Genomic DNA, 26291 nt, shown 5'->3' with positions numbered 1-26291 from the left:
ATTCAGGTGATTGGGAGCTTTAGTAAAAGCCACTGTTGAAACGGTAAAAGGGTCTTAAACCATAAATGAGACACACACAAGCAGCACAACCTGACCACACATATTCATGTCACGCTTGTTTCTATTAGTTAGTAAATGCTGACTCTGGTCACTTCAACACTAACAGATTTTAAATATCATTGACGCTGCTTTCTTCTTTACAAAGTATTTCAGAAAAGCAACAACAACAATGGTATTTACCAATAATATCATGTTATTAGTCGAGCAGACAATTAAGCTGTGTCTCAATTTCAGGGGCCGCATTCTTCTGAGGCTACAGGGCTGCCTGACGCATCTCAGCATCCATTGCACTTCAACAACAAGGTAATGGTGGCGTCAAAAGAAGTCAATGTTTGAGTATCAGGCTTTAACTCTAGAACCAACTAGCTAATGATACACATGATAAAAAACAAAACAATGAAGACCGCATGCTTTGTGGGCCATGTGACCGCAGAAGAAAAACATGGAGCGACTGTGGAACGCAATATTTTCCTTAACTGTTTGCTCAATAGGTCCTCAACCAAATTACTACTCGTCTCTACTTTACAAGAACATTTGACCACACTTGTGACATCGAGCAATATCATTACCAGCAGACTAAAATGTAAAACACATTTGATCACATTGGTCTCTCAGCCACTAATGTGTTTGTTTTGGTGACTGCATGTTCTGAGTCAGTTTATGTGACCAAAGCTCTGCCTCGTGTCTATTTATTCAGGGGAGGCATTTATTTTAAGGTTTTACACACAGGATCAGTAGCTCCACTATGTTGTTATGGTATGTTTTTAGAACTGACTTGACTTAAATCAACCATGCTCACAAAAAGACAGAACTATTTATACACATAAGTGCACGTTTGGAACTCCATGTGTTCTGTGTGTACCAGTTATATTAATGGCTTTTGCACACGTGCCTGTTGGTGGGGATGACTTTCTTGGACAGGGATATCCAGCTTCGATAATCCAAACACGGTCACTTGTGTTACTGCTGGAGTTCACATATTTGTATTGATCTTCTTCTGATGTATTTGTTCTTTGCAGTTTCCCCAATAACCTGACCTGTGAGTCTTTGGACTATGGGAGGAACCCGGAGCCCAAACAGGAAACCCACTCAGACAATCGCAAACGCCACTCACAACAGATGTTAGTTGAACTGGTTCACATATAATCAGAGCGCTTTACCAGGCAAAACTGGAAATCGACCCAACTGTAAGGCAGCTTGAACACAGTGGAGCAGTACATAGTGCAGGGTCATTGTATGTTTGTGTCCTGTATGTGGCTTAAGTACATGAATAGGAACATAACATGATGCCCCTCTATATGGCTTCAGAAGGTCTACTTATCTTAATCTCTTTAGCATGATATACAGTACATTTTGATTGGCTGCCACAGGCTATGATGTTTAACAGATTATAGATTAGATGCACATAAAGATAATCCTATTAAACAGCATTAAAAACCTATTTTCCGTAACACAAGTCAGCACAAGGCTAAGCATGTTACAGTTTATATGGAGAAAGACAAACCGGGGAAGGAAGACAGAGGAAACAATTCAATGTTTTTGGTTTTGTTTCTCAATTTTAACTGTTTTGAAATTTCTTCAATACTTCAAAGTCTGGTCACTTATGGTTAATGCTTTTTAATACATTTGAATGTGATGACAGCTTGAATATATAAGCACACACTAACACACACCTCCCATGCAGCAGGGCAGCTTAATGTACACAACATACTTAGCTACGTGTTGCTTTGTGTCATGGAAAATAAGGATTTAATGCAGCATAATAGGATCATCTTTATGTGCATATAATCTGTAATCTATTAAACGTCACCGCCCATGCCACCAATCAGGATATGCGTGACTTATGCACAGCAATAACAGTTTAAATCCATTTTAATTTGTTTGCTCTTTGACTCAGTGACTTAACTGAAATATTTGCATTTGCTTTTAAGGCCCTTATTCTAAGCATTTGTGTCCATGGTATATGGTCTATATTATTCTATATTACATACAAAGAGATATTTTAAAAACAAATGTTCTAAATTTATAATTTTCAAATAATTGTAAAATAATAAGTCTCAGTAAATGAGAAAATCTGTTCTTTACGAACATAATTTAAAATATATGTAATAATCAACAGTGAATATTAACGGTTGGGTGACTGCCATTAAATCCCAAATCAAATACATCAATGCATAAACCTTCTCACAAGCCAAATAAACTAAAATGTGATGCATAAATTAGCTGATGATCAACTCATTTGGTAAACATGACAGTGAGTGAACGGACAACAAATTTAAATCTGCCCTGTAACACATAAGGTCTAAATTATGACATTTAAATGTATTTAAAGCAATTTCACACATTCCATGGACAGCGGGCGTGCGTGCACACACACACGTACACATACACCATCTACTGTATAACCATGCAACACTTTTTAAAGTACCATTGACTGGAAGGCCTGTCTGACCTTCATCCACATTAGTCCCACCCCCTTCCCCCCTGATCAGCCAATCCCCTCTGGTTGTCTGCCTCCTGAGTAAACCTCCCCGACCAAAACTCAGCAGTATAAAAAATATTCTGGGGCAGATGTCAACAACAGCAACTTGAGAAATGAAATGATAAATTTGGAGGGAGGGAAAATTAAGGACTGTATGCAGAGTGGCTGCAAACAGGATGAAAACTTGGGTCAATAAGAGAAATTCTGAAATATTACAGTGCATGTTTAAGAAAATTATCCACTTATTGTGAGCATTACAGTAATTTCCTTAAAATCTGTCATTACATATATCATTTGGTGTCAAACTTGTGCCTCTTCCATTTATTTTTACCAAAAACACATAACAAAATTAAAAAATGATTTACACTAGATTGTATAGCTTTTTTGTATTATAGTCTTCAGTTTCGGAGAGCATGTGTATGTTTCCTATATTAAAAAAGCTAAGATTTATTAAATATTTTGTGTTTTTTAATTTTTTCTTCAGTGTGTGGCCTGGTTTCCATGTGATTGACCAGAACAAGCAAATGCTGCTAAATTTCTAACATTGGGTATATAGCAGGGTTTAGCTACAGAGAGAGTGCACCGTTCATTCTCTGAATACTTCCACCACTGTATGACATATGACTGAAATCAGCTCCCATTAAAAAGTAATGGTAGCTGATGAAATATGAAATACATTCTTTAAAGATTCTTGTCATTTTCCTTTTGGTTTCTATTCAACAGCACTCTGTCAAATTCTTCAACTTTAGTGATCTTTGATTCACAGGCACGAGGGAAATTAACCTTTTCTCTCACACACACATACACACACACGTAAATAGCAATACACACAAGCACACACACATTCCCACACTGTAACTCACACATAAACACAACACACAGAGTTTAATTGCAGTAATTAAGCAGCTTAATTTAGAGCAACAACTGTTGATACGCTGTGTGGGTGTCTTGGCAGGTAGCATCATCATCACGGCTTAACCCAACACACACACTTGTATATATGCAAATATTCTCTCTCAGGCATGTTTACAGAAAATACATGCATGTGTGCATGCACATGAATGTGTCTGTGCACATGCACACACGTGGATGTATATACATGCATATGCATGGTATTAATGAACAGCCTACACAATCCTTTAAACAACAACATGTCAGCTTTAACCTACTTTTACAGAGTTTCTGAACTACAGGCACGACCCTCTGTGCAGGGGATATAGAATGTCTCAATACATCAAAGCTTTGATGCGTGTGTCAGTGCGTGCTCACACAATGTTTATGGAGACATAAGAAAGTGCCATAGCACATTGTATATGGGTCAAACACATTGTATGGATATATCAAAAGTAATTGGCAGCGAGCCTGTTTGTGTGTGTCTGTGTGTGTGTGTGTGTGTGTGTGTGTGTGTGTGTGTGTGTGTGTGTGTGTGTGTGTGTGTGTGTGTGTGAAGTATGTATATATAAATGTATAGGGAGTAATTGGGTGAGAGGATAAGATACAATCATGATAAGAGAAGTTATATTCCCGTCTTTCATCTTTTCGTGTGTGTTTGTGTGTGCTTGTGTGTGCGTGTGTGTGTGTGTGTGTGTGTGTGTGCGTGTGCGTGTTGTCAGAGAGGAAGCATCTTGTGAATCCACCAAAGCAGAAGCACTGCTACATATAGAAGAAAAGGGGATTCTTCAGGGACTGAGAAGAGGCCTTTAACTGCCCGTACAGTTGCATGTCATTGGTAACTTCTGGACAGGAAATAAGGAAAAAACTAAAAACACAAAGACACAAGCTTGTTCACATCTTGGCCGACCTCTCTCCCAGTGCATCCTGGGTTATGCTCTGGCCAATGCCATCCTGAACAGGACAAGAAGTTCTATAAATCTGATGTCTTTAAATTTTTTCTGGTTCACCATATCAGGGTTATTTAGCTTTGGATGTCCAAGCTTGCGGCCACTGTGTCGGCCTCTTAGAGCGAGTCCACTATTACAGAGCAGCACAGATGAGAAAACAAACTAGTAGGACAGATAACGACTGAAGAACAGAGATGATACATGGGATTGTGTGAGAGCTCTTGTTGCAGGAGTGAGACTGTCGTAATTAATGATTTGGTCAGCAATCAACAGGCCTTTTTTTTATCTCCTCTCATTAAGAAATGCTCTCATTAGTGTCACTTTAAAAGCAACAAATGCAATTAAACAGGAAAGCAAAAAGATGCAGCTGTCACAATAGGACGAATTTACGTGTTGATAAACTGTATGTTAACGTGATCCAAGGGCTGAGTTATCAAGCAAATCAACACATTTGAAAGAGGCTGTCATCTGCAAATGTTTATTTGATTAATTACTTGAAAGTTGAACTGATTATCAAAACTGTCACATATCAATCTAATGATTATTAAGATCTTTCAGAAAAAAATCTTCCAGCGTGTTACTTGGAGCATGGAGTTATCTATCATACAGGGATTATCCAAACTGTCTCGAGATTCAACCCGATGTCAGTCTATCAAGATAATGAACATGTACTGAACGTCATTAAAAGGACATGAGTTGAGGCCAAGGGGAGGAGGAATGGCTGATGGGGAGCTGGGATTAGCGGACTTGGAGGCTAAGACACAGAGCACAGAGAGTGTCAAAGGAAGCTATAGGGGCTAGATCCCATTTCTGTATGCTTCAGAGACCTCAAGAACTGCGAGGCACCCAGGGCATTAGGCAGACACACACACGCACGCATGCACGCACACACACTGTAGACATGTGTCTCAACACTGGCCTTACATATGGAAATGGCTTCTTATTAAAAAGTCATTGAGGTGGTAATGGTTAATATCAGCTGTCAAATAAGTCAAAGCAGTGGACACACATGCACACAAACACACACAGACACACACACTTAAATGCTTGACATATATCCTCATTGACACACAATATTCAGACACGTACACACACACACTACAGTACTACAGTTGAGTTATTAATTAGACATAATAAGGTTTAACTCTAAACTAATTCAAGGCTGGTGACCTAATTTTGTGACATACTGTGTGTGTGTGTGTGTGTGTGTGTGTGTGTGTGTGTGTGTGTGTGTGTGTGTGTGTGTGTGTGTGTGTGTGTGTGTGTGTGTGTGCGCGCATGTGTGTGTGTGCAGCCACTAATGTGATAAATAATAATAATATGTCTGGTCAGTATTTATGCTAATGTATTCATAACCCACAAGCAGGCATCATGTTTGTGTTTGTTAATTCACTTAGTGCGAGTGTGTGTGAGTGTAGGTGGGTGCATGTGTGCGTGCATGTGTGTGGATACCCAGACTAACTTAAAACACACCCTGTGTGTGTCTGTGTGTTAATTAAGTTACTGACTCTAATATATACTGTAAAGCTGTATTTAGAAATGTGCAAATGTAAAAAATTGTATGTGAACTTAGTGAGTGGATCTGTAAACATCGTCTTATTATGTAAATATTATTTTTTTAAAGTAAACACTTTTAGTGTCGTCCGTATTAAAGCTTTAGACTTAGACTAATGACTGAGCATCAGATAAGCCGGCATCTGATCCTTATCTACCAAATATGCACCTATTCCTCTCGATACCTTTCCAACTCTTTTAACTCCTTTCCCACACAACAACACTTTTAATGACAGAGACTGCATGTGTTCAATCAATCTTCACAATGAAGAGAATACAAGAAGAAGTTCTGGGATCTGATGAAACGTTGCTCTCGACACTCGTTGAATTATCTCAGCTGCAAATATGCATAAATACACAGTAACTCACACTAAGTGGTATATGTTTGTCACTGTGAAACACCAACACATGAACACACCCTCCTCCTCTCAGACATCTTCTGTAGCCTCCTCAGGCCATGTGACTTACAGGGAACAGATATATACAAACAGCTGTTGATGGACTAGAAGATTCTCTATGCAGAGGAATGAAGATGCTTCTGGACGCATGTGAGAGTCAGATAATGTAGCTCCTCAATTTTATGCACAAGAAACACATTTTGTAAACATTTATTCCCCTTAAAGATAAAACAAATACTGTATGTATCTGTAGTTATTACTGTTTTCACATTTTAATATATTTTTTAAATTAAAAATGCAGGTTTCGCAGAAGCAAGCACTTCAGCAAGAGCTTGAGAAGCAGAAGTAGAGACGTGTCCTAACATGTACCAGACATGTACAGACGTGTATCCAACTGTGGAACTCTGTGTGTGTGTGTGTGTGTGTGTGTGTGTGTGTGTATGTGTGTGTGTGTGTGCGTGTGTGTGCGTGTGTGTGCGTGTGTGCGCGTGTGTGCGTGCGCAGCTGCACGTGTCATGGGAGGCAACAAGACCATCTTTTCTTCCTTGTACATAGGAACCGCTTCTTCTAATTTTAACCAGGAAGAGTATTTATCAATATTATACACTGAACACAGCACATATAATAAAATATGAATATATCTGTGATTGTATTTCATTAATTTAACAGACCCCAACTTTTTGAGTTCATGTTTGCTCTCCTTTAAATTTTCCTTCTGTTCATCTTTCAGTTGTATAATTCAGCTTTTTCTTGTTACACCTCCTCTGTTATTTATCTTCTCTTCTTTTAAAAAAAATCTTTCTGTCATGTTCTGCAGCCGTTAACTGGTATTTACTCTCAGGCTCTTTCAGTTTGAGGATGTCTCTGCTGCGCTTCCTCTGTGTACTGGTTCATCTGTCATGCTGCCAATGGAGTGTTGTGTAAAAACTACTTTCAATTTCTAATTCTGTTCAACAGCGGCCAAATGATACGCCACCTGCCATAGTTCGCACTTGGTAGAGAGGACAATTATTCTTAAGTTAACTAAAAACAGAAAGAAAATCCAAAATATATATTTTCCCCAGCTGCTACAGTTATCAATGTTTTTTTCCCCCCCACGTCCGTAAACAATGAAGAACACAATATTCGACGGATCTCATGTGAGATGGGCAAAATAATTCATAAATTAAGAGTATATAAAATGACAATCCAAAAAATGTTGTATCACTTCCCATGTTACTTTTCATCAACGCTAAACACCTTTGAGCTGCAGTGTCAGGAGACGTCTATGTAAACCATTATTTTGTTTAAATTCATTCACCCCTCTCTGACTAATCTATCCATCTACAGTGAGGCCTGAACATCAGAACCTGAGATCATCTCAGTATGATATAGTGTGAAGAGTAAGACTGGTTCTTAAACTCGCTAAACTAGTCCCCGAACAGAACAGGATCTTTATAAACTCAATTGCACCCTTGTGTAACATGTCTATGCTTTGAAACGTTCCACTTCCTGCTGCATTGGAAACTGCTGTTCAGAGTCAACAAGGTCCTCAGAGTGGACGTGAGGGAAATGAAAAAATTAAAAGAGTAACTGTATTTGTGCTTGTATTTGCAAACAAATGCAAATATACGGCAATGTTTGTACGGCAAATGTTCTTTTATTGTCATGTTATTGTAAAATATTTGAGCTATTCATAAAATCGTCTTTGTTTACATTTCACACACGCAGACAACACAGACAAAAAAAACACAACGTGTAGGCATAGACTAATTATTTGTTGTATTGAAGTATTTTATACTTCCAAGAAGCTGACAAACAGTAGCTTAACTGCTGTTGGGAAGTAAGTAGTACAAAACATTATGTAACTATTGGACCTGACTTTTTTTTTCATTTAGTTTCATCTTCTACTGTAAAAGCTCTTTTTAAATTGCTTAATTCATTTTTGGATCGTGTTTTTGGCTTCTCTCTGGAGTGTTATGTTCCAAACTGAAAATAATTGAGACTTTTAAGGCAAAAATAACAATAAAGCTCATTAAATCACTAAACTGTTTCAGTAGGCACATCCGAGCCTTTGACTCCAAAAAAGCTGTAATGTATTGAGTCTGTTCCCATCTGCAAGAAAAAGTAATGCTATTGTTCTGTGTAGTCACGTACCCTTTCAAAATGGATTATTTCCAAGCCAAAACATATCCGTCTCCAACAGTTATTTTCAATTATATCTTTTCTCTACTCTCACATAAAGGAGATAAAATGTGCATTTCTAAGTGCAGGTTTTTGTCTGTGTCATTATTAACGCACAGTTAATATTTTTTACCCTCACAAAGGGGTTGTGTGTTGAGGGGCAATGCCATGTACAACCTGAAGCGTACAGAGGGAGAGTTCCAAGATTTAGAAGTAACATTTACTCGAGGACATATTCAGTAGTTTCCAGCATTTGCGTCTCAGTGTGTGTGTTTTTGTAAGTAAGTGTGTGCGCACCAGCTGCCCCCCCCCCCCCTTAGCCCTTTCATGTCACCCAACACCAGGGGCTCATGGCTGTGGCCACGGGTGGTCTACTATGTGAGAACTGGTTCCTGCAGGGGGTGTGAAGAGACCCCCTGATGCTATCAAAATATACGTATACCACAGGGGGACAAACACACAAACACGCACAAGAATGTGCACTCAAACACACACTAACACTGTGCCAAGCTGCAGATTATACTCAGAGGATGTCGCTGTCTTTGTGTAAATATTTTTTGTAAATTAAAGGCAGTTTATTTCATGTCTGCCATTACTATTATCGACATACCATTTTGTTACCGAAACAAAAATGGAAAAAGACGAATCGAACAAGAGAGTGAACAGATTTAAGAAATAGAACAAGGACAAATTTTCTCAAGCAGGTTCTTCATGTGCTGCAGTTCTGTGTGTCGAACTATTCAGTTATTTTTACTCCCCTGATTTAAATATCAGTGAACTGGCCATCATACTAAGTTATACACAAATCTCATAGTAGAGATGAAGATGAAAATCAGATAATTACATACATATTTATTTCCCTCGTTACAGTGTCTTTTGGTAAACACAAATTAACCCTAAACAGGCTGCGTCAAAGAGAACGATGATTTCAAATTAGCTCAAACTGCTAAGTACTCGCGTAATTTGTGGTTTCTGTGAACTGATGTGAAGGAGATGTGTCATGCCCTGGTGACTGTCTGTTAACCTGAGAGTATAAAAGTTAAGAAATAATAGCAAGAGGAAACACTTTGGGCAGCAACACTGGTTTTATCACCCATGCTAAAAAAACAATCAAATGAAGGTTACATTTAAACGACTTCCCCTAAAACTCAAGCTTAGATTCTTTATTTGAGACAATGTGTTCAGCCCTAACAACCCCAAAAACCAGACAGTTAACCTCTACTTAACTTTGCTTGGGTTGGTGTTATTTCACTACAATGAATGTGTGTTTCAGTGCCTAAAGTGAGACTGGCACAACAAGCAGTGCAACACCACTTGAACAGCTAACACCATGCTTAATAACTTATTTCAACACATCATGAAACAATCTCATCACACGATGCAGATACAAATAACTGCAGGGTGAACGTTTTGTTTCTGGGTTTCTCTCTTCATTCTGCTAAATGGGAGATGAAACGAGCTGCTGATGGAATGTGCCTTGAGAAAGGAACTTCAGGGTTTAGCCTTTTCATAAGCAATGTTGTTATTTATCCATCTGAATGCAGATCAGCGGTTCAACACCAGACAGCAAACTAAGTGGGAGAGAGAAAAGAGAGGAAGAAAGACCGCTGCTGATGGACGGAGGAGTTACACACAAACACTAAGATCGCCAGGAAAGGGAAGAAACCACCGGAGAAAATAAAACTGAAAAGCTAAAAAAGGATGATTAAGGCAAATAGGTGATTAAGCTGGAGAGAGAAGTAAAGAGGAATGAAAGGCAAGGGAAATTGATCTGAAGCAAAATAGAGAGATAAGAGCGTGAGAGAGATGGAATTGACTGAAAATGAACGAGCGCAGATCAAAGAAGGGGAAGCTGTAATGACATAAAGAGAGAGAGAGAGAGAGAGAGAGAGAGAGAGAGAGAGAGAGAGAGAGAGAGAGAGAGAGAGAGAGAAAAGTAGAGTAAGGAACTGAAAGACAGAACCATCACAGGGAGTGAGGTGGGAGTGATGAAATGCATTCAGACAGGAAAACAGACAAACACCAGAGCAAAAGTGGGGCAGTTGCATAATTTTTTACACTGAGCAGAACCAAATCATCTCGATATCTGTTTGGCTTTTCATTTTCAGGTAGTCTTCAACTGTTCTCCATGGGCTATACGCATGGAAAACAAAGAAGCATGCTTGCTGATTTACCACAATTTATTCAGTTTCCTTTCCTTCTGGCACATTTCAGTCTCCTCAGGCTCCCCCCCCCCCCCCTTGAGTTGCCTCTCTTTACCAGGTAAATGAGTTGTGTTGATCACAACATTGATGTAAGGTTCAAGTTAATTACAGGTAGAGTAACCAATTAATTGTGATGTGTGTGTTAAGTGGTTGTGCATGTGCATGCGATGTGTGTGTTTGTTGGAGGCTGTGCGGGGCATAACAGATAGGAGGAGGCCGGTACCTCAGGAAACCGAGTAGAGAAAATGAGTTCACCTTTTCCCTGCGTGTCAGACTATTAGCGTGGGACAAATAAAAAATGTATTGTCTTTGAATCATAAGCACATGTGACGATAAGCGTGTTAAATATGTTGTCTAAGAGTTCAAGGTGACACAAAGGACGGGCTGATATATACGTATTCAGGCCATAGTAAGATAGAAAGGAAATTAAGCTGTTTTTTTAATTAAGATAATTGTCAATTATTATTGTTTAGTATATAAAATGCACACTACTGTACATTTTCTCCCAAACGTTTAACAGTTTACATAACACAGAAGTTTACTGTGATAATATCCAATCAACACACTTCTCTGATCAATATTTTGATATTAACAAATAGACCAAGTGTAAGTGTAAAGTGTAAATGTGTAATGTGGAGGTCACTGGTATTGTAGGTCACATCTTTCAGTTCACTGCTTTTTGTTTTACGTCAGAACTTTACTCTTCTGATTCACTCTCACTGATTTTGCCTGGGTGGTTTGAATTGTTTTCCCTTTGTGTAAAGCATCTGTCCAGCACCTGACAGCAAACAAACAAAGTTAATGATGAACATATTAAAATAGGTAGTTTCTTAACAGCTATTTACTTCCCTTAGAAGTTGAAGGAGACAGAAACAGAGCAAAAGGGAGAGTGAGTATTCAACTTAAATTGCACAGGTCAGAAATAAGCATAATTAATATAAATGTTGTTTTTTGTATCCTGGATGTGCAACTGCTATCAACTGTTAAATTAATAATTTGCTTACATTTCAGAGCTTGAAGTACTTGACTTATTTTCAATGGGTCAAGTTAGAAGTACTTGCATATGCCAGATAGGGGTTAGATGAAAAAATAGGCTGCTTGACTGTGATAAATGAAGGCAAACAAGCTTTTGAATTAAATCTTTCTACAGATACGTGATACATCAGCCTTCATTTGTGGATATGTTCATTGCCATGACAAACACTGAAACAGTTATTAAACTGCAGTAATGAGTGCCACCTAATATCCAACTGTACCTTTAATCATGTATCTTTCACTGATCTAATGCAGTCTTCCTGCTCAGAAATCCACATGACTGAAAAATGCCACATGGCAGAAACTTTAATCCCTGCAGGTATCTAAAGGGCTTTGGTTCCGTGGCACTGCCAAAAAGCTGAAAGGGTTCAAACAAGGGACTGTGTAGATTAAACGGCCCAATTAATCTTTACTTCTCCAGTCTTGCAAACTCCAAGTCTAGACTTCAAAGCAGACGCAAACTTGAGGACTTGAGCCACTTGTAGAGGTTTTTTTCTCCTTACGCGTGTGTGTGTATGTGTGTGTGTCTGGTGTCATGTGTGTATGTCAACCTCATGACTCACAGAGGCTTGTGGAAACAACCTTGCAGTGGAGTGGCGTGACGGGTAATGAACCAGGAAGCAAGGGGTTCCTTGTAAAATGACATTAAAAATGATACATTGGATAAACAAACACACAAAGCACTGTATAAAAAGGATTTTTATCTCTGAAAAAACTAAGTGGGAATAAAACATTGTACAAGGAGTCAGATCCATGAAGAAATAAATTGGAGAGAAGATATGGGGTACCAAATTTTTGATTATGACAAGGTTTTAGATAAGCTGGACAGGAAGACAGGATACAGAAGGAAAGGGAAAGAACAAACGAGTTGAGATTAAAAGGCAGATTGGTTTTATGGAGAAAACAATGATCACATGCAAGATCAGCATATTAAGCTATAAGGTAAATTAATCCTGACCTAATATACTGACAGAGGTAATGATGATATGGAAATAATCATTATAATATCAGGACTGAAGTACTTTCATAAAGACATTTCTCTTCCCTTTCCCTCCAGTGGAATCTGGGTTTGGACACAAAGGAGCATCACAAGAGGACTAACAGGGGGTTTCCTAAAACACCTGTAAAGTCTTTGAGTGGGCGATCATTACAAATATTTGCAAGGTTATATTAACATATATCACATGACAATTAACAATTATTTTCATTAATTAAAGAAAATGTGTGACTAACAGACTAACAAAGAGGAAGTTGGTATATAAACAATCGAGCTTTCACAGCTTGGGAGAGGAAACACATACACACAAAAACATAGAGGGTGGCGTTTTGGGGGAAAAAACTAAAAGCCAAATGCGAGTCAGAGGACTTACAGCAGTTAAACATTTTAACAGGCACAAGCCAACTCTTGGTGTGTGTGTGAGAGAGAGAGAGAGAGAGAGAGAGAGAGAGAGAGAGAGAGAGAGAGAGAGAGAGAGAGAGAGAGAGAGAGAGAGAGAGAGAGAGAGAGAGAGAGAGAGAGAGAGAGAGAGAGAGAGAGAGAGAGAGAGAGAGAGAGAGAGAGAGAGAGAGAGAGAGAGAGAGAGAGAGAGAGAGAGAGAGAGAGAGAGAGAGAGAGAGTGTGCAAAGCCAGGGAGACAAAAACAAGGCCTGTGAGCCGAGCACATGGTCTGAGTCTATATATTAGTGTCTTACTGCCACCTATTGACTGAATGTGTTACTGCCTTCCCCTCCCCCACAGTGTTGTTCAGCAGCAAAACACAGTGGTATTCACCACCTTTATTTATGAGAGATATAGTATGAAGAAGAAAATGAATGGAGGATAGAAGAAGAATATTTGTTTCCACAAAAAAAACGTATTAATCAGTATTCAGAGGACCATGTATTCTTGTCTACAGCTGATTCCATTGCCTGAAACCCACTGTCTCTAAATTTCCCAAAATACATGTATTGCATTTGACTTATTTCTTACTAGTGTGTGAAAAAACTTTGAAAACAATATATTCTTCAATGAGGAAAGTCCCAAATAAATCATTAATACAGATTTTAGTAGCAGTTTTATGTATTTCACAAACAAATATAGTGTATTATAAGTTTTAGCACACATTCAGTAATAAACTGCTGTAAAACAATACATAGAGCTAAAGATATATTGCTCATCTAGCAGAATATTAATAGGACTAAGCAGTAGAGAGTAAATACTGTTGTACCACTAAAATTGGGTATTTATCCAAGGTTTTATCACATTTTGATAAAGTGTAATGAAGTAGGAGAGGTGTGGACACGAGTTCACAGAGGACAGAGCAGATGGTGTCTGCTGGACTTACACAATCACACGCGCACACACACAGACACACACACTCTGGTGACATAATAGCGCCATGCCAGGTGTGCAGTTGGTGGCCCGCAGTCTGGCACTGGCTGGGAGTTGTGCGAGTGTGTGCGCGCGGGTTTGTGTGTATCCCGTGCTCCCTTTGTGTGAAAGGGGCCCCCTATTCACTAGCCTCCGCTGCCAGCTTGGCACTAAATCACAGGACGAGACGGTACATGCGCACGCACAGTCGCACACACACAAACCCACACGTGCATGCACACACACCACCCTCTGTTGTCTTTTTGTCTATCCTGTGAAGAGAATGAAAAGAGGTCAAACAGGAAGACGGCGCATTGACATGAGGGACAGCCGTGCTTCAGCTCAACTTAAAGAGCAAAAGACAAAGAAAACATATTTAATATGTTTGAAGGATGTAGAGAGAAAAGAAAAGAACTGTCATCCTCTCTCATCTTAAGTGACTCAGTGGAACTCACTGAGATCACACACACACACACACACACACACACACACACACACACACACACACACACACACACACACACACACACACACACACACACACACACACACACACACACACACACACACACACACACACACACACACACACACACACACACACACACACACACACACACACACACACACACACACACACACACACACACACACACACAGTGGTGGTTGAGGTGAGACTGCAGCTGGGTTGTCCAAACCTTGCCTGAAGAGACTGCCTGAGGAAATTGTGTTTGTGTGTGTTCTTCCTATCCTTGCGCATAATGTGAATAAGTGTGTTTAAATCCAGACAAGCAGCATTTACCAAACAGCGAGGCGCCTGGCTCTGTATTAAACTGACAATAAGAACACAACCAATGAAATATTTACTCTGAGTAGACAAGAGAAGGAGAAAGAGCGAGCGTTTGTGTGATCAGACATAAGCAGCAAGAAGCCGACTGAAAGTTGGAGAGCAGAACAAACTGAACGCTTCTCAATGCTGTATCGAATGTGGCTACACTGAATTGGGAAACATAACCTGGAAACAACAGGCTTTCCGTCACTTCATAGCAGCTCGACACACCACTGGCTGTGAAAGTTATGTCACCCATTCAACAAGTACTGCCGGTAAAAGTACCTGTTGATGAACACATTACACTGTTGTGTGAACAAGCAACGGCAAACACAGAAGAGTCACGCCAAGCTGAAATCGAACAGGCTCCTCAGTGTCTTCTGCTGGATACTTGTTTCTTATAACCATGCTCCAGCACAAGCATGTATTCCGTACAGACTATTATCTAACAAAATAAATGACTTTCATTGAGAGTTTTTATGCAAGCTCATTTGAACTTTGGGTTGTCAAAGTGATAAGAGCAAGTACACAGGCTAGTATACACAAAGACGGCTGGACGAGATTATTTTATAAATATTTCTGCATTAAGCTTTGCACTGTGCAGGAGCTTTCAAGTTGCATTATCTGGTCTCAGAAGGAAAATTAGTTGTTATTTATTAAACAAACTGTCCTGCGTGTGCACATCAACTTTCCTCCTCGACTGCTTGTCAGCGCCAAACACACACATGCAGCACAGGAACTGGCAGAGAGAAGAAAGACATCATCCAATTCCATCCCAACAAAAAAAGTGAAAATCTGCAGCGTGGGATTCCTTTGGACATCGCAAAAACGAACATTGTCCTTAAGGACGGATATCCACTTGCATAAAAGGGGGACGTAAGGACAGGCTGCCAAAGGAGGAAACACATCAAACATGTTGGCCCATCATTGAGAACGGAATCCATCCGTGCAGATCAAATAATGTGTTCCGGTCATAACTTTAATCCATAACAAAAAAAAACATCTTTAAATGTCCATCATAAAATGCTAAATCAAACTAATTTTCCACACAATGGTTCCAGGCTACATCTGCGTTTGGCAAAAACACACTGACCCTGCTGTGACCTCATAAAGAAACAGACACAACCTTCCTCAGCTCAGGGGGCTGAGATAGGTGAGTGTATCTGTGACTAACGGCTGAAGACTGGATCAGTCTGGTTGAGCTGCTGCAAAACCAACAAGAAACTGGAAACTAGTTCAATCATCATTTAGAGAACTTGTGATATTTCTCACGATTTTCAGATTTGATCGTGAAATGAACCAAATGAACAAGCAATTAGTTGAGTCACAGGTGATATTCTGTATAGAGTACTTTTACTTTTAATATTGTAAATACATTTTTCTGGTAACACTTACACCTATAATTTCAATGCGGTAATTTAACTTGTAATAGAGCATTTTTTGAGTGAGGTATAAATACTTTTACTTAAGTAAAGGGCATAGATAATTCCAGAGTTTGTAATCGTTAATTAAATCAGTTTCAGATTACAGGCGTCATAATATATAATGTGAAATACTGTGAAATTGTAATATTTCATGGGGCAGTTATCAAATCTTGATAATCTATCAAGATCGCAGCCCTATACAACCCTTAGATTTGACTGTGTCATGTGGCATGTAACTGCAGAGCAAAAATTATGGTATTAACTTCTCTCTTTTTTATGTGTTATGTTTTTTAAATTTTTAAAATGTGACCTGCAGCCTGATTTGTAGGGAACAGCATCTTGCTCCCTTGTATGGTTTAACCTTTATTATCCACTGACAAATAAAGCTGTATCTGAAGCTAATTAAGTGAATAAACTTAAGACTGGTTATCACTCCTTGATGCTTCAGTACTGGTGACAAACAGCATGTTTGAACTCAGCAGCTGGTTTTTCGAAACACTTCCTGTGGATCATTTCTCAGTGCCGAACAGCACATGAAGAAACTACTGTGTGGCTGAAAAGCATTAGCAACTTATCGGACAGCCGGAGATTCAGAAAATCTATTTGGAGCTTCTCCCCACGAGCTTTCCCAGAGGATAATGAATTTGACTGCCTCCATACACACACAGAGAATTTGTTAGTGTTTGCTAGCTCAGCGGTTTTCCTCGGTCTTTCCAATAGTCGGCACTTTGATGGCAGTGACTCAACTATGATCAATGTGCTTCTATCGATATGAAGACTCTCTGCTCCTCTCTCTGTATCTCTATTGCCAAATCTCAATCAATAACAGACAAATTAGAGGCAGGTTTTCTTTTAATCTTATAACCTCCATCTCTTTTACCTGACTGAATTCTGAACCTGTGACCTCTATACACGCTCTCCACTCCGCAGAGAAAACAACTGATACTATCAATAGCTACCAAACACATGCACACTCTTACATCTGCTTTGACCCTGTACATCTGTTAAATCTGTCTCCTGCTCTCAATCCTGCAGCCTTTTCTCTGCTGATTGTCTCCACAAGGCACTGTTCTTCTAACTTAATATAAGGTGTTATTAAGACGAACCCACTAAAATGTAACTTTAACACCCAACCTGGAGGAACCGCTGACCCAGAGAGTATTGTTCCTGGCAAACTTTGGCAGCCCCCCCTGCCCATGTGTCACATAGCTGCAGCCGCAGAGGTAAACAGGAGCTGACACCTGTCACAGATGTTGGAGCTGGCCAACAAGCAAGCCCGCATATCTGTCTATCTATGGCTATCTGTCATATGTCATCCAGCTGGAGCCGGGGAGCTAAGCAGTGTCATTTCTGCTAATATCTGTGTTCGACACTGATGCAATCAGTCATGTGGAAACGAGAGAAAAAATCTGCTGATATCTGGGGATATTAGTGGATATATTTGCCTTAGATGTAGGCTGTTAGAATAAAGAAAGAAGTGTGATGGGAAAATTAAAAAGGCAATTGAGAATTTGATTATACTGTCATCTTCATGTGCAAAATCCAGGCTTTACATCTGGTTTTCTTAGATTTTTTTAATGGAATATAGAGCATCAAACCATTTTTTTTCACAAGGCACAAAATCTCCAGCCTTTAAAAATATGCAATTGTGGTCATTTAGGTTTCAATTGTGAGTTGTCATATGCCAACACTCAGTGCAGCCCCGAAAAATTAAAGCTGTGTCATGATTGCTTAGACACATGTCACACACTAATGTGTTGTGTCATGTGGGAGTGATAGCAGTGAGTCTGTATCTATGAAGCGTCACATCCTGTTTTAGACAGGGCCGGTTCAAAAACACCCCACTGACAGTTTAAACTGACAGGGCGACAGCCACAGTGGGGGGTTTGAGGACCGCAACAAAAATAGAGAACTCTGTCTCGTACACAGCTCTGGCTGCTCACTGTCTGACTGACTGGGCCAATGTCTCCTGTCCCATTTCTCAGGGGCAGCCACTGTGTTCACGGCATAGGGTCACTATGGTTTCCACAGATGATTTGTTAAGTATCTTTGAATAGGAGGAGAGGAAAAAGCCAATTTCCTTAAATTTAAATTAAGAAGACATGAGGATTGTTGTTAACTCTGAATCTTCTGTGCTTACCTCATAGAGGAAGCTGTCATTTCCACAACTGCTCAAACAGAATAATAAGATTAAATCTTAGTCATGTTCTATCACACAGAGGTGTTAGGGAAATATTAAAATTACAATCAGTTCACATTAGTTTCATTCATAACTTTCTCATGTGGCAGGTACAGGTAAATTTGGATTTGTATTGCAACTGAATATGTATAATCTTTTCCCAAAACAGCCCCACACCTTGCGTTGCCCTACAGGGTATCGCAGCCTGTCGATCGCAGTAGAAGAACAACCTCGCTGACAGACAGGCCTCACATCCCAAAGTCAACCCTGTCAGTTCAACTAATACACTGACAATGGGATTAATATGAGGATTCCAATGGACACAATGAAAGACTTTTTCTAAAACAGTAAAAATAAAATGCCAATCAAACAAACCAGTCAGAACAAGGAAATAAAACATCCTGTGACTTGCAAATTTCTTAGAAATAAAAATATCCACAAATATTATTACCTATACTGCTGATCTTTAAGACATATAAACAACAGTGAGACGTGACTGAAGGGAAAGGATGGAGGCTGGAGGTGTGTTTAAATTCAGAGGACCAGAGGACAGACAGGTGGAGTCGAACAGTCACTGGTTTGTTGGCAGGTTGCTGGTGGATTTAGGTTGTTTACCTTCCATCTACTGTTCTCACCTCACGGAGAATACTGCCATCTCTAGAACTGCTCACCCACAAGAATATGATTAAATATTTCTCTACTTCTGGCTGTTTTACACACTTCTGATAAAACACACACACACAAACACACACCAACCCACGCACAATCACAGTTTCCCTGTCTCTGTCACACACAAAACAAGGCATACAGACCCCCACTCTCTCTCACTCTCAAACACACACACACACACACACACACTTGTCATTTCCTATGACATCCCCAGCCTCCATTACCTGCATACATTAACAGACCTCTCTGATGTTAAAAATTATCCATTCATACATTTGAATAATTCAGATTATTTTAAAAGCTGTGCACTCACTCACTTTTTCTTTTTTCCAGATGGAAAGAGAGCTATTTACCTCAAATCGCATTTGAATAAATCCCATAAATCCTTTCAAAGTTCCCTCAGATAAACCAATCAAATACCCCCGATGCGGGCTGACTGCCCAATCAAAATTAGCATTCATACTTGCAGCTTTTTCCACTATTATTATTCAAAAGACATCAAATAGCAAATCAAATTTCAGGGCCTGTTTGTGGGGCTCAATTTGTCTGTGATAAGAAAAAGGTGACTCCGAACGCGGGAGAAACAGGGGCACTGCTGCACTGCCATAATGCAATTCCAAACCCAACAAAAATATCTGACAGAGTAAACAGCGTCCCTTTTCTTCATAAATGTGGCAGATGATTCTATTTGTTCAACAAAAGAGACATATATTATATGTGACATGCAAAAAAATATATTGGATAGCCTCTTCCCAATTATTCCTGAGATGAAACTCACTTATCACACTCGCCAGTGAGTGTGTGTGTGTGTGCGTGTGCGTGTGCGTGCGTGTGTGTGTGTGTGTGTGTAACATGGTCAACAAGCATCAGAAAACTCGGTTGAAAACAGTGAGTCTTACTGTGGGCATTGGCCATTAAATATTTATGTTTTTTGTTTATGTGAGATGATAAGAGTTGCAAGGAGTAAAAGGCAAACAAATAAGGATAGTAGTACTCTAACCCTAACCCAGATCTTTAATATTCTTTTACATGTATTTTTATTTAAAAAAGGTTAATATTCCCATCAGTTATTGACAACAGGAAAGAGGAATATCACAACATATTTGAATATTTCATTTTGAATCTGAGTAAATTACTACTTACACAGTATAAATACCATGTATCTCTCAGTATGGTTCAGTGCAAGCAACTTCACTCATGGGGAAGATGATCATCGACACCCTCCGCAAGGAGGATGAGCCAGAGAAGGTCATAGCTCAAAGGGAGTTTTAAGCCCAAATCATCGAAATCTCAAAACAAAAAAGGCTTGAATAATTTACTTTACATGTAATGAGACCAGAAAATATGAATTCATCACCTTTTTAGTAAATATAATGCACAATATAAAACAATTTAAGATGCACCCAAACATGTCAGTGATGAAGATGTAAGCATATGAAGAGCTCACTCTGAAGGGAGAATCAAATGTTTAACAGGTTCACCGACTGTAAAACTGAAAGATCCTGGCTGCTTCCACCACAGAGAGCAGTGGAGAGACAGTGAAACCTCGTCTGTGTCCTCTCCCGTTACCCATCTCTGTCTCCGTCTCACTCCAACTGTGTGTAAATCATGACAGGCGCTAACCTCCAGCTTCCTCTTTCTCTGTTTTGAAAACAACTAACCGTCTGGGACACTCATGCTTCCTGTGTTTTAACGAATTACAAACGCACATATCTGACCTCTAAACTGAAGTTTCTGGTTTGTACTCAACAACTCTCGTAAATCATCACCCTGTTGGTCGAGAATTTGTTGGAGCACATGTAGGTTTTGTCACTTGTTACCTAATTTATTAAGTTACTCATTTGTTCATTGAGGCTGTGGCATCCTAATACAGCTTTATTAGGATACATTTGAGTCAATTTTCAAACAAGCAGCACCCAAGGTAAATATTTACATTGCAGGTAGAGTAATAAAAGTAATATGAGTCTCCAAACAAACTTCTTGTTAGTAGGTTTTACACATGTAACTTTTCTCAAACAAGTTTAAAGGGCAGGTGTATCTTTACCCTGCACTGTCACCAACATCTCTCTCTCTCTGATACAAACACAGTCATACACACACACATACACACGGACCTAAGTTCAAGCAGCTGGTGAGTTTGCCCTTCACTGCCCACCCCCGGGCACTGCAGTGGTAGGGATGCAGCTGTTTTAAAGAGTTCTGGAAGGGATTTGGAAAAAGCCATGTCCTTGTCAAGGGTATATTCTCACTTTTCATTAGCCTGACATAAACTGAAGTGATCCAACAATAGTGCTCGGTCCAAAATTCCAGAGACTCTAACCCCTTGGCAGTGTGGCTGAGTTGTAAAATACTCTCCAGCATCTTTACAACTCTAGACTTCAGGTTAATATTTCAGTTTTGTGCTGATACCTGCATCAACACATCCACAGTCAACTGTGTATTTTGGACACAGCGATGTTGTCAGTTTGCAAACAGCCTCAGGCCAGAATAAAAACAACATGGTGTTCACAAGTCTTGCCAATCACGACTCTTAGGTAGTGTGCGTTTGTGTGCCAACATTAATCTGACGACGACTCAATCCCGCTGCCACAGAGCATTGCCCTCTCAAGTGAAAAGGGGTCCGCTGTTGAAAGAGTCATGTGAATTTGCTGCTGTAAAGTCAGACATTAAAAAGGTTCCTAAAGCAGTGGGTTGCACCTACCACTGTGGAGGATGCACTGAGAGTAAGATGTAGCAGAGTCTTTAATCAAACAGGATAATTGCACAGATGCAGACATGTTGCGAGAACATTGTTAGAGAAGATAAATGTCTGAGCAGAGAGCTTAGTATCACCATGAACAATGAGATGTTCAGAAGGAGCAGAGAGAGGAAATGTTCTGTGTTAAGTAGCACATTTGTTTCCCTTAAGCTTTTTATCTGCTTTATCACTATTACGGTCTTTTTTATTCCACTCACAAGTACATTCATGTTGCAAAATGAATCATTAATCTAACCAATCTGCAAGATTATCTGACATTATTTTTTTGTAAAAGCAATGAGGGAAACAAGCTGTGATTCGATCATATTTAAAACAAGCTTCTTCTAAAACATTCAGGGTCAAATTCTCAGGTTCAACGACATTTAAATCAAGTGCATGAGCAATGAAATGTTAATGGGATGAGACAATTGACCTGAGGTTGTTATTCTCTGGGCATGAAAATCCCAAACGAAGCATCTGACATGAATTACGTGAGCAGGTTTGGTTGATATTATCATAGATAAAAAATGCATTACTTTCTCTCTCTGTTTACACAGATGCAATAGAGATTTTAGACTTAATACCATTCAAAAACCCAACAGGCATTGACATTAAAAGAAAAACACATAAAGAGTAAGTACTATAACCTATTCAAAGTAAGATTTGTGTTATCAATGTGCAGATTTGCCCTTGACTGACCCGCCTGGGGCTCTAATAGGCGCATGGCCTGCTGTGCAGTTGGGGATTCTGGGAGTCTACTCTCAAGGAACAGATGCCAGGGCACAACAGCTGTTCATCTGGCACCGAACTAGAGCCAACTGGCCGGACCCTCTACCCAAGAACAAAAACATCAACATGTGTTACTAAAGCCTCACCCCCTCTTAACAGGAGAGACACACAAACCGGCATAAACATGGACAACACATCATTGCAAAACACTGGAGCCAATGATGAAATCACAAACAAACACAGTGAATTGTAAGTGACATAAAACTTAGTGACAACAGCTCCAAGAGCCACATTTGATCACAGATACACAAAACCACTTAAACACACCACTGTAAACTCACCGAGAATAAAGTAGGCCAAACACAACCCTCTAAATCCAAAAGCAGAAGTTGCATTTTGTCAGCACAAATATATATAAATATATTGATCACTATTGATTAGTCAATCACTGGATATTCTGTGACCAATATTATCATTTAAATGATTTTTGAAATGATGGAGCATAATTACACCTGCTTTCACAGTCATGTTACATAAGTGCCACAGAGATAATGTACTCACCCTGGAAAGACTGTCTGGCTCTCTCCACTAGTTCCTCAATGGGATAACTGGCCAGGTCTCCTCTGGCATGCTTGGTCTTGCAGTAGGTACAAGCATTCAGACACCTACACACACGGAAAGAGAGGAAAGAGAAATGAATGGCTGTATATTATATACTGTTTAAAGGAAAGAATGAGATTAGTTTCTTCATACATCATCACTGCACTCAGATGAATAATAAAACACATTGCACTTTGTTGTTAGCGCTAACTCCATCAAACAATCTAATATTTCACAAAAATGTAAGAATTTGGGAACAGGGCTTAACTTTGCTCAGGTTGAAACAATTAATTTGAAGTTGAAACAGTTAATTTAATTAAAATGTAATAAAGTTAAATGTATCTTAACTTGTTACTTAATGTTTTTCAATTCAATTTATGTATAATGTATGTTTTTATGCTTTAAAACTTGGTTGCCAAACTTGCCAAGACAAGTATTTATTTGTCTTTGATCATTATTTGAATCTTTACGTAAAGCTAAAGAACTAAATCCTTCACAATGTACCATCTCAAAAGTAACCAATCCAGTTATTGACATGTTCAATTGAATCAATTGATTGAACATGAAGATGACAAGAGACTTCTTAATGAAATCTACTGGTACACATGGAGAAGGAAGGAGGGAGAACAAACGTCTCTCTCTCTGCTAAACTGTTTATAAGGTCTCCAGCTCAGTCCCAAATAACCGTGGACAGCTGCTGTCTCTCTCTGCCCGAGACAGGCAGAGGCAAGATTAGACTCAATGCATTGTTTTGTTTTGACAAAGATTCATTCAAAATGACTTTGAAAGCAAAGGGGCAAGAAACTTTTTAATAAGAAACCAAATACGAAGAAGAAAAAACGAGAAATGCTGCTTCAAACCAGCTCCACAAGCATCGCATGTAATCAACTCTGGACAAGTCTTTATTTAGGATGAAGGGGGCTTTTCTTCTGAAATCACTATTGAAAATGAGAAGAAAGGCCCCTGTTGAGAAGACTTTGGCTATTTGCTCCGTTAGGGTTGAATTGCTGACCTCCAATTTGTCATACTGGTGTAAAAATACACACTGCAGTCATTTCTTCTCACTCATTATTTCTCTTTTGGCGTAACATTTCTGGAAACAGTTGTTGTTGCAGTTGCTGCTAGAAGATTCTGCTGAGTGAACACAAGTTAATGCGATTAATTTAATTTGTGTTTGCAGGGATTACATTAAAGGAAAAATCTTCTTTCTCATCGAGTAAATAATATTTCACACATTTGTCATGATTCATCATTCCTGTCTCCTCATGTGTTCCAGTGTGGTGCTAAAAAAGCGAGCTTGGCCACTCCACCCTTAAATGTAGGGGTTTGGTTTTTCTCTATAACTCAGCTGAGGGTGACTAATGCTGCCACATCAAGAGTTCAATTCCCAAGGGAGGCCACATGTAAAATAACAGTGATGCAAACCATAACAAATTTCCCATGAGCAGAACTCAGCAAGCCAAGTGGTGTTTTCCCTCAAAACTCCAATATACTTATAAAGAAAACAGCATGACCATCTATTAACAGCAGTGCTAATACAAGAACAAAGGGCCTTTTAAGTAAAGTGTCACAATGAAAAAATGTGTTTGATGTGGGATTTACACACCCCAGTGCAATAACAGAAACATCTTAGTAATGATTAATTACCATCAAATGCAGTGATATAAGGAAGCTACTGTGAGACTATGAAATCAGACTGGTGCAGATAATGAGCGTAAACCCTGTATCTGTCCATAACAGACTCATGGAGGAAAAACAGGGATTCCCCTGAAGCTAAAACTGGTAAACAACACACAACTGCTGCTGGACTCCAGACACAGTTGTTGTCATGTTTACATGAAGTGTTTGTACGTTGCGTCATGCAGATTCCATTTAAATCAATAAGAGCACTCGGCTAAAGTTGAATAATTAAACTTCACTACTCCACTTACTATTCAAAATGTAATGTCTCTAGTCAAAGTACAGTCAAGTCAAACTGTTATATAGAGTTGTTCAATATCATAAAGACACATTTGCCTGAAGGACTTTACAATCAGTTCCGAGCATGACATCCATCTATAATGAGTGTTGCTGCGATGTTCAGAAATACAGAAATCCCATTGACTTCAAGTTTCCACTACACACTCACTGAAGTCTATTGTGGTAATTCGCTCTATGAGGAGTAGCGACACTACAGATTAACATTTCTACAGAGCTCCAGAGTGAGACACGCAAACAACATCCATGAAGTGCACCCAAAAACTTTCCTTGGTCCCACTGGTGCACCGAACATTCAGCTGGTCTGTCTCTGTGTATTTTAGTTAGTTGCGTCTTCTCCGTCAGTGAGGCGGAGTTTACACTCACGCACAGGCCCCGCCCCCACTCACACACAGACCGGCAGTGAAGCAGAGATGGGAGAGAAGAGCTCGTCGAACAGCGGCAACAAAAAGTTGGAATACAGGGTTTCAACAATGGACATCCAATGCAAAAGATTGGCGCCGCTGCTCCAGGATCAGAGTAAAGGCAGTGGTTGGTTTGTACCATGTCGAGTCTCCTCCCTACAGTCACTTGATACTTTAACAATAAACACCAATACGCATCACTAGTTATCAGGACCTGAACAGTACCTTACTTTACTTTGTGTTTGTTTGATTCACTCCAGAGTTTATGGGGCACGCATTTAAACACATTCAAAAAAAGTCCAATATTTGAGTTCACACTCAGCTCATCTGTCACACACAACGCGAGAAGCGCACAGCCAGGACCTCAGGGTTAAAGTGACTGGAACGATCCGGATTCATGATCCGACATCATCGATTAATAACTCAATAAAAGTAAATGTGATGTATGTGTGTGAAGAGCGACAGAGACGAGCAGACACACGCATACCTTATATAATATATAGATTAAACGCTGCAATAGTCACATACTACAATACAAACCCAAAGGCTCATCAACATCATAACCATCCTGTTTAATGAGCTGCTAACATGAACCCTGTGCCACAAAGAACTTCAATCCACTCCAAAACTTGTCATTGAAATCTGTGCAGTAGTTT

General features: G+C 39.4%; 1 protein-coding gene across 1 annotated transcript in view; it reads right to left on the bottom strand.

Moving 5' to 3' along the window:
• The window catches only part of cdkal1 (CDK5 regulatory subunit associated protein 1-like 1), a 247851-nt gene that overhangs the window by 116025 nt on the left and 105535 nt on the right, over window positions 1-26291 (bottom strand). Inside the window, exon 8 of the mRNA XM_061080642.1 lies at window positions 23216-23319. Coding sequence (XP_060936625.1) covers window positions 23216-23319 — 104 coding nt within the window. The remainder of the gene's footprint in view (window positions 1-23215; window positions 23320-26291) is intronic.

The sequence above is a fragment of the Limanda limanda genome, chromosome 11, assembly GCF_963576545.1.
Source record: "Limanda limanda chromosome 11, fLimLim1.1, whole genome shotgun sequence".
Lineage (NCBI taxonomy): Eukaryota > Metazoa > Chordata > Actinopteri > Pleuronectiformes > Pleuronectidae > Limanda > Limanda limanda.
The sequence above is the reverse complement of the archived record's forward strand: the minus strand, read 5'-3'. Positions and strand labels throughout refer to the sequence as shown.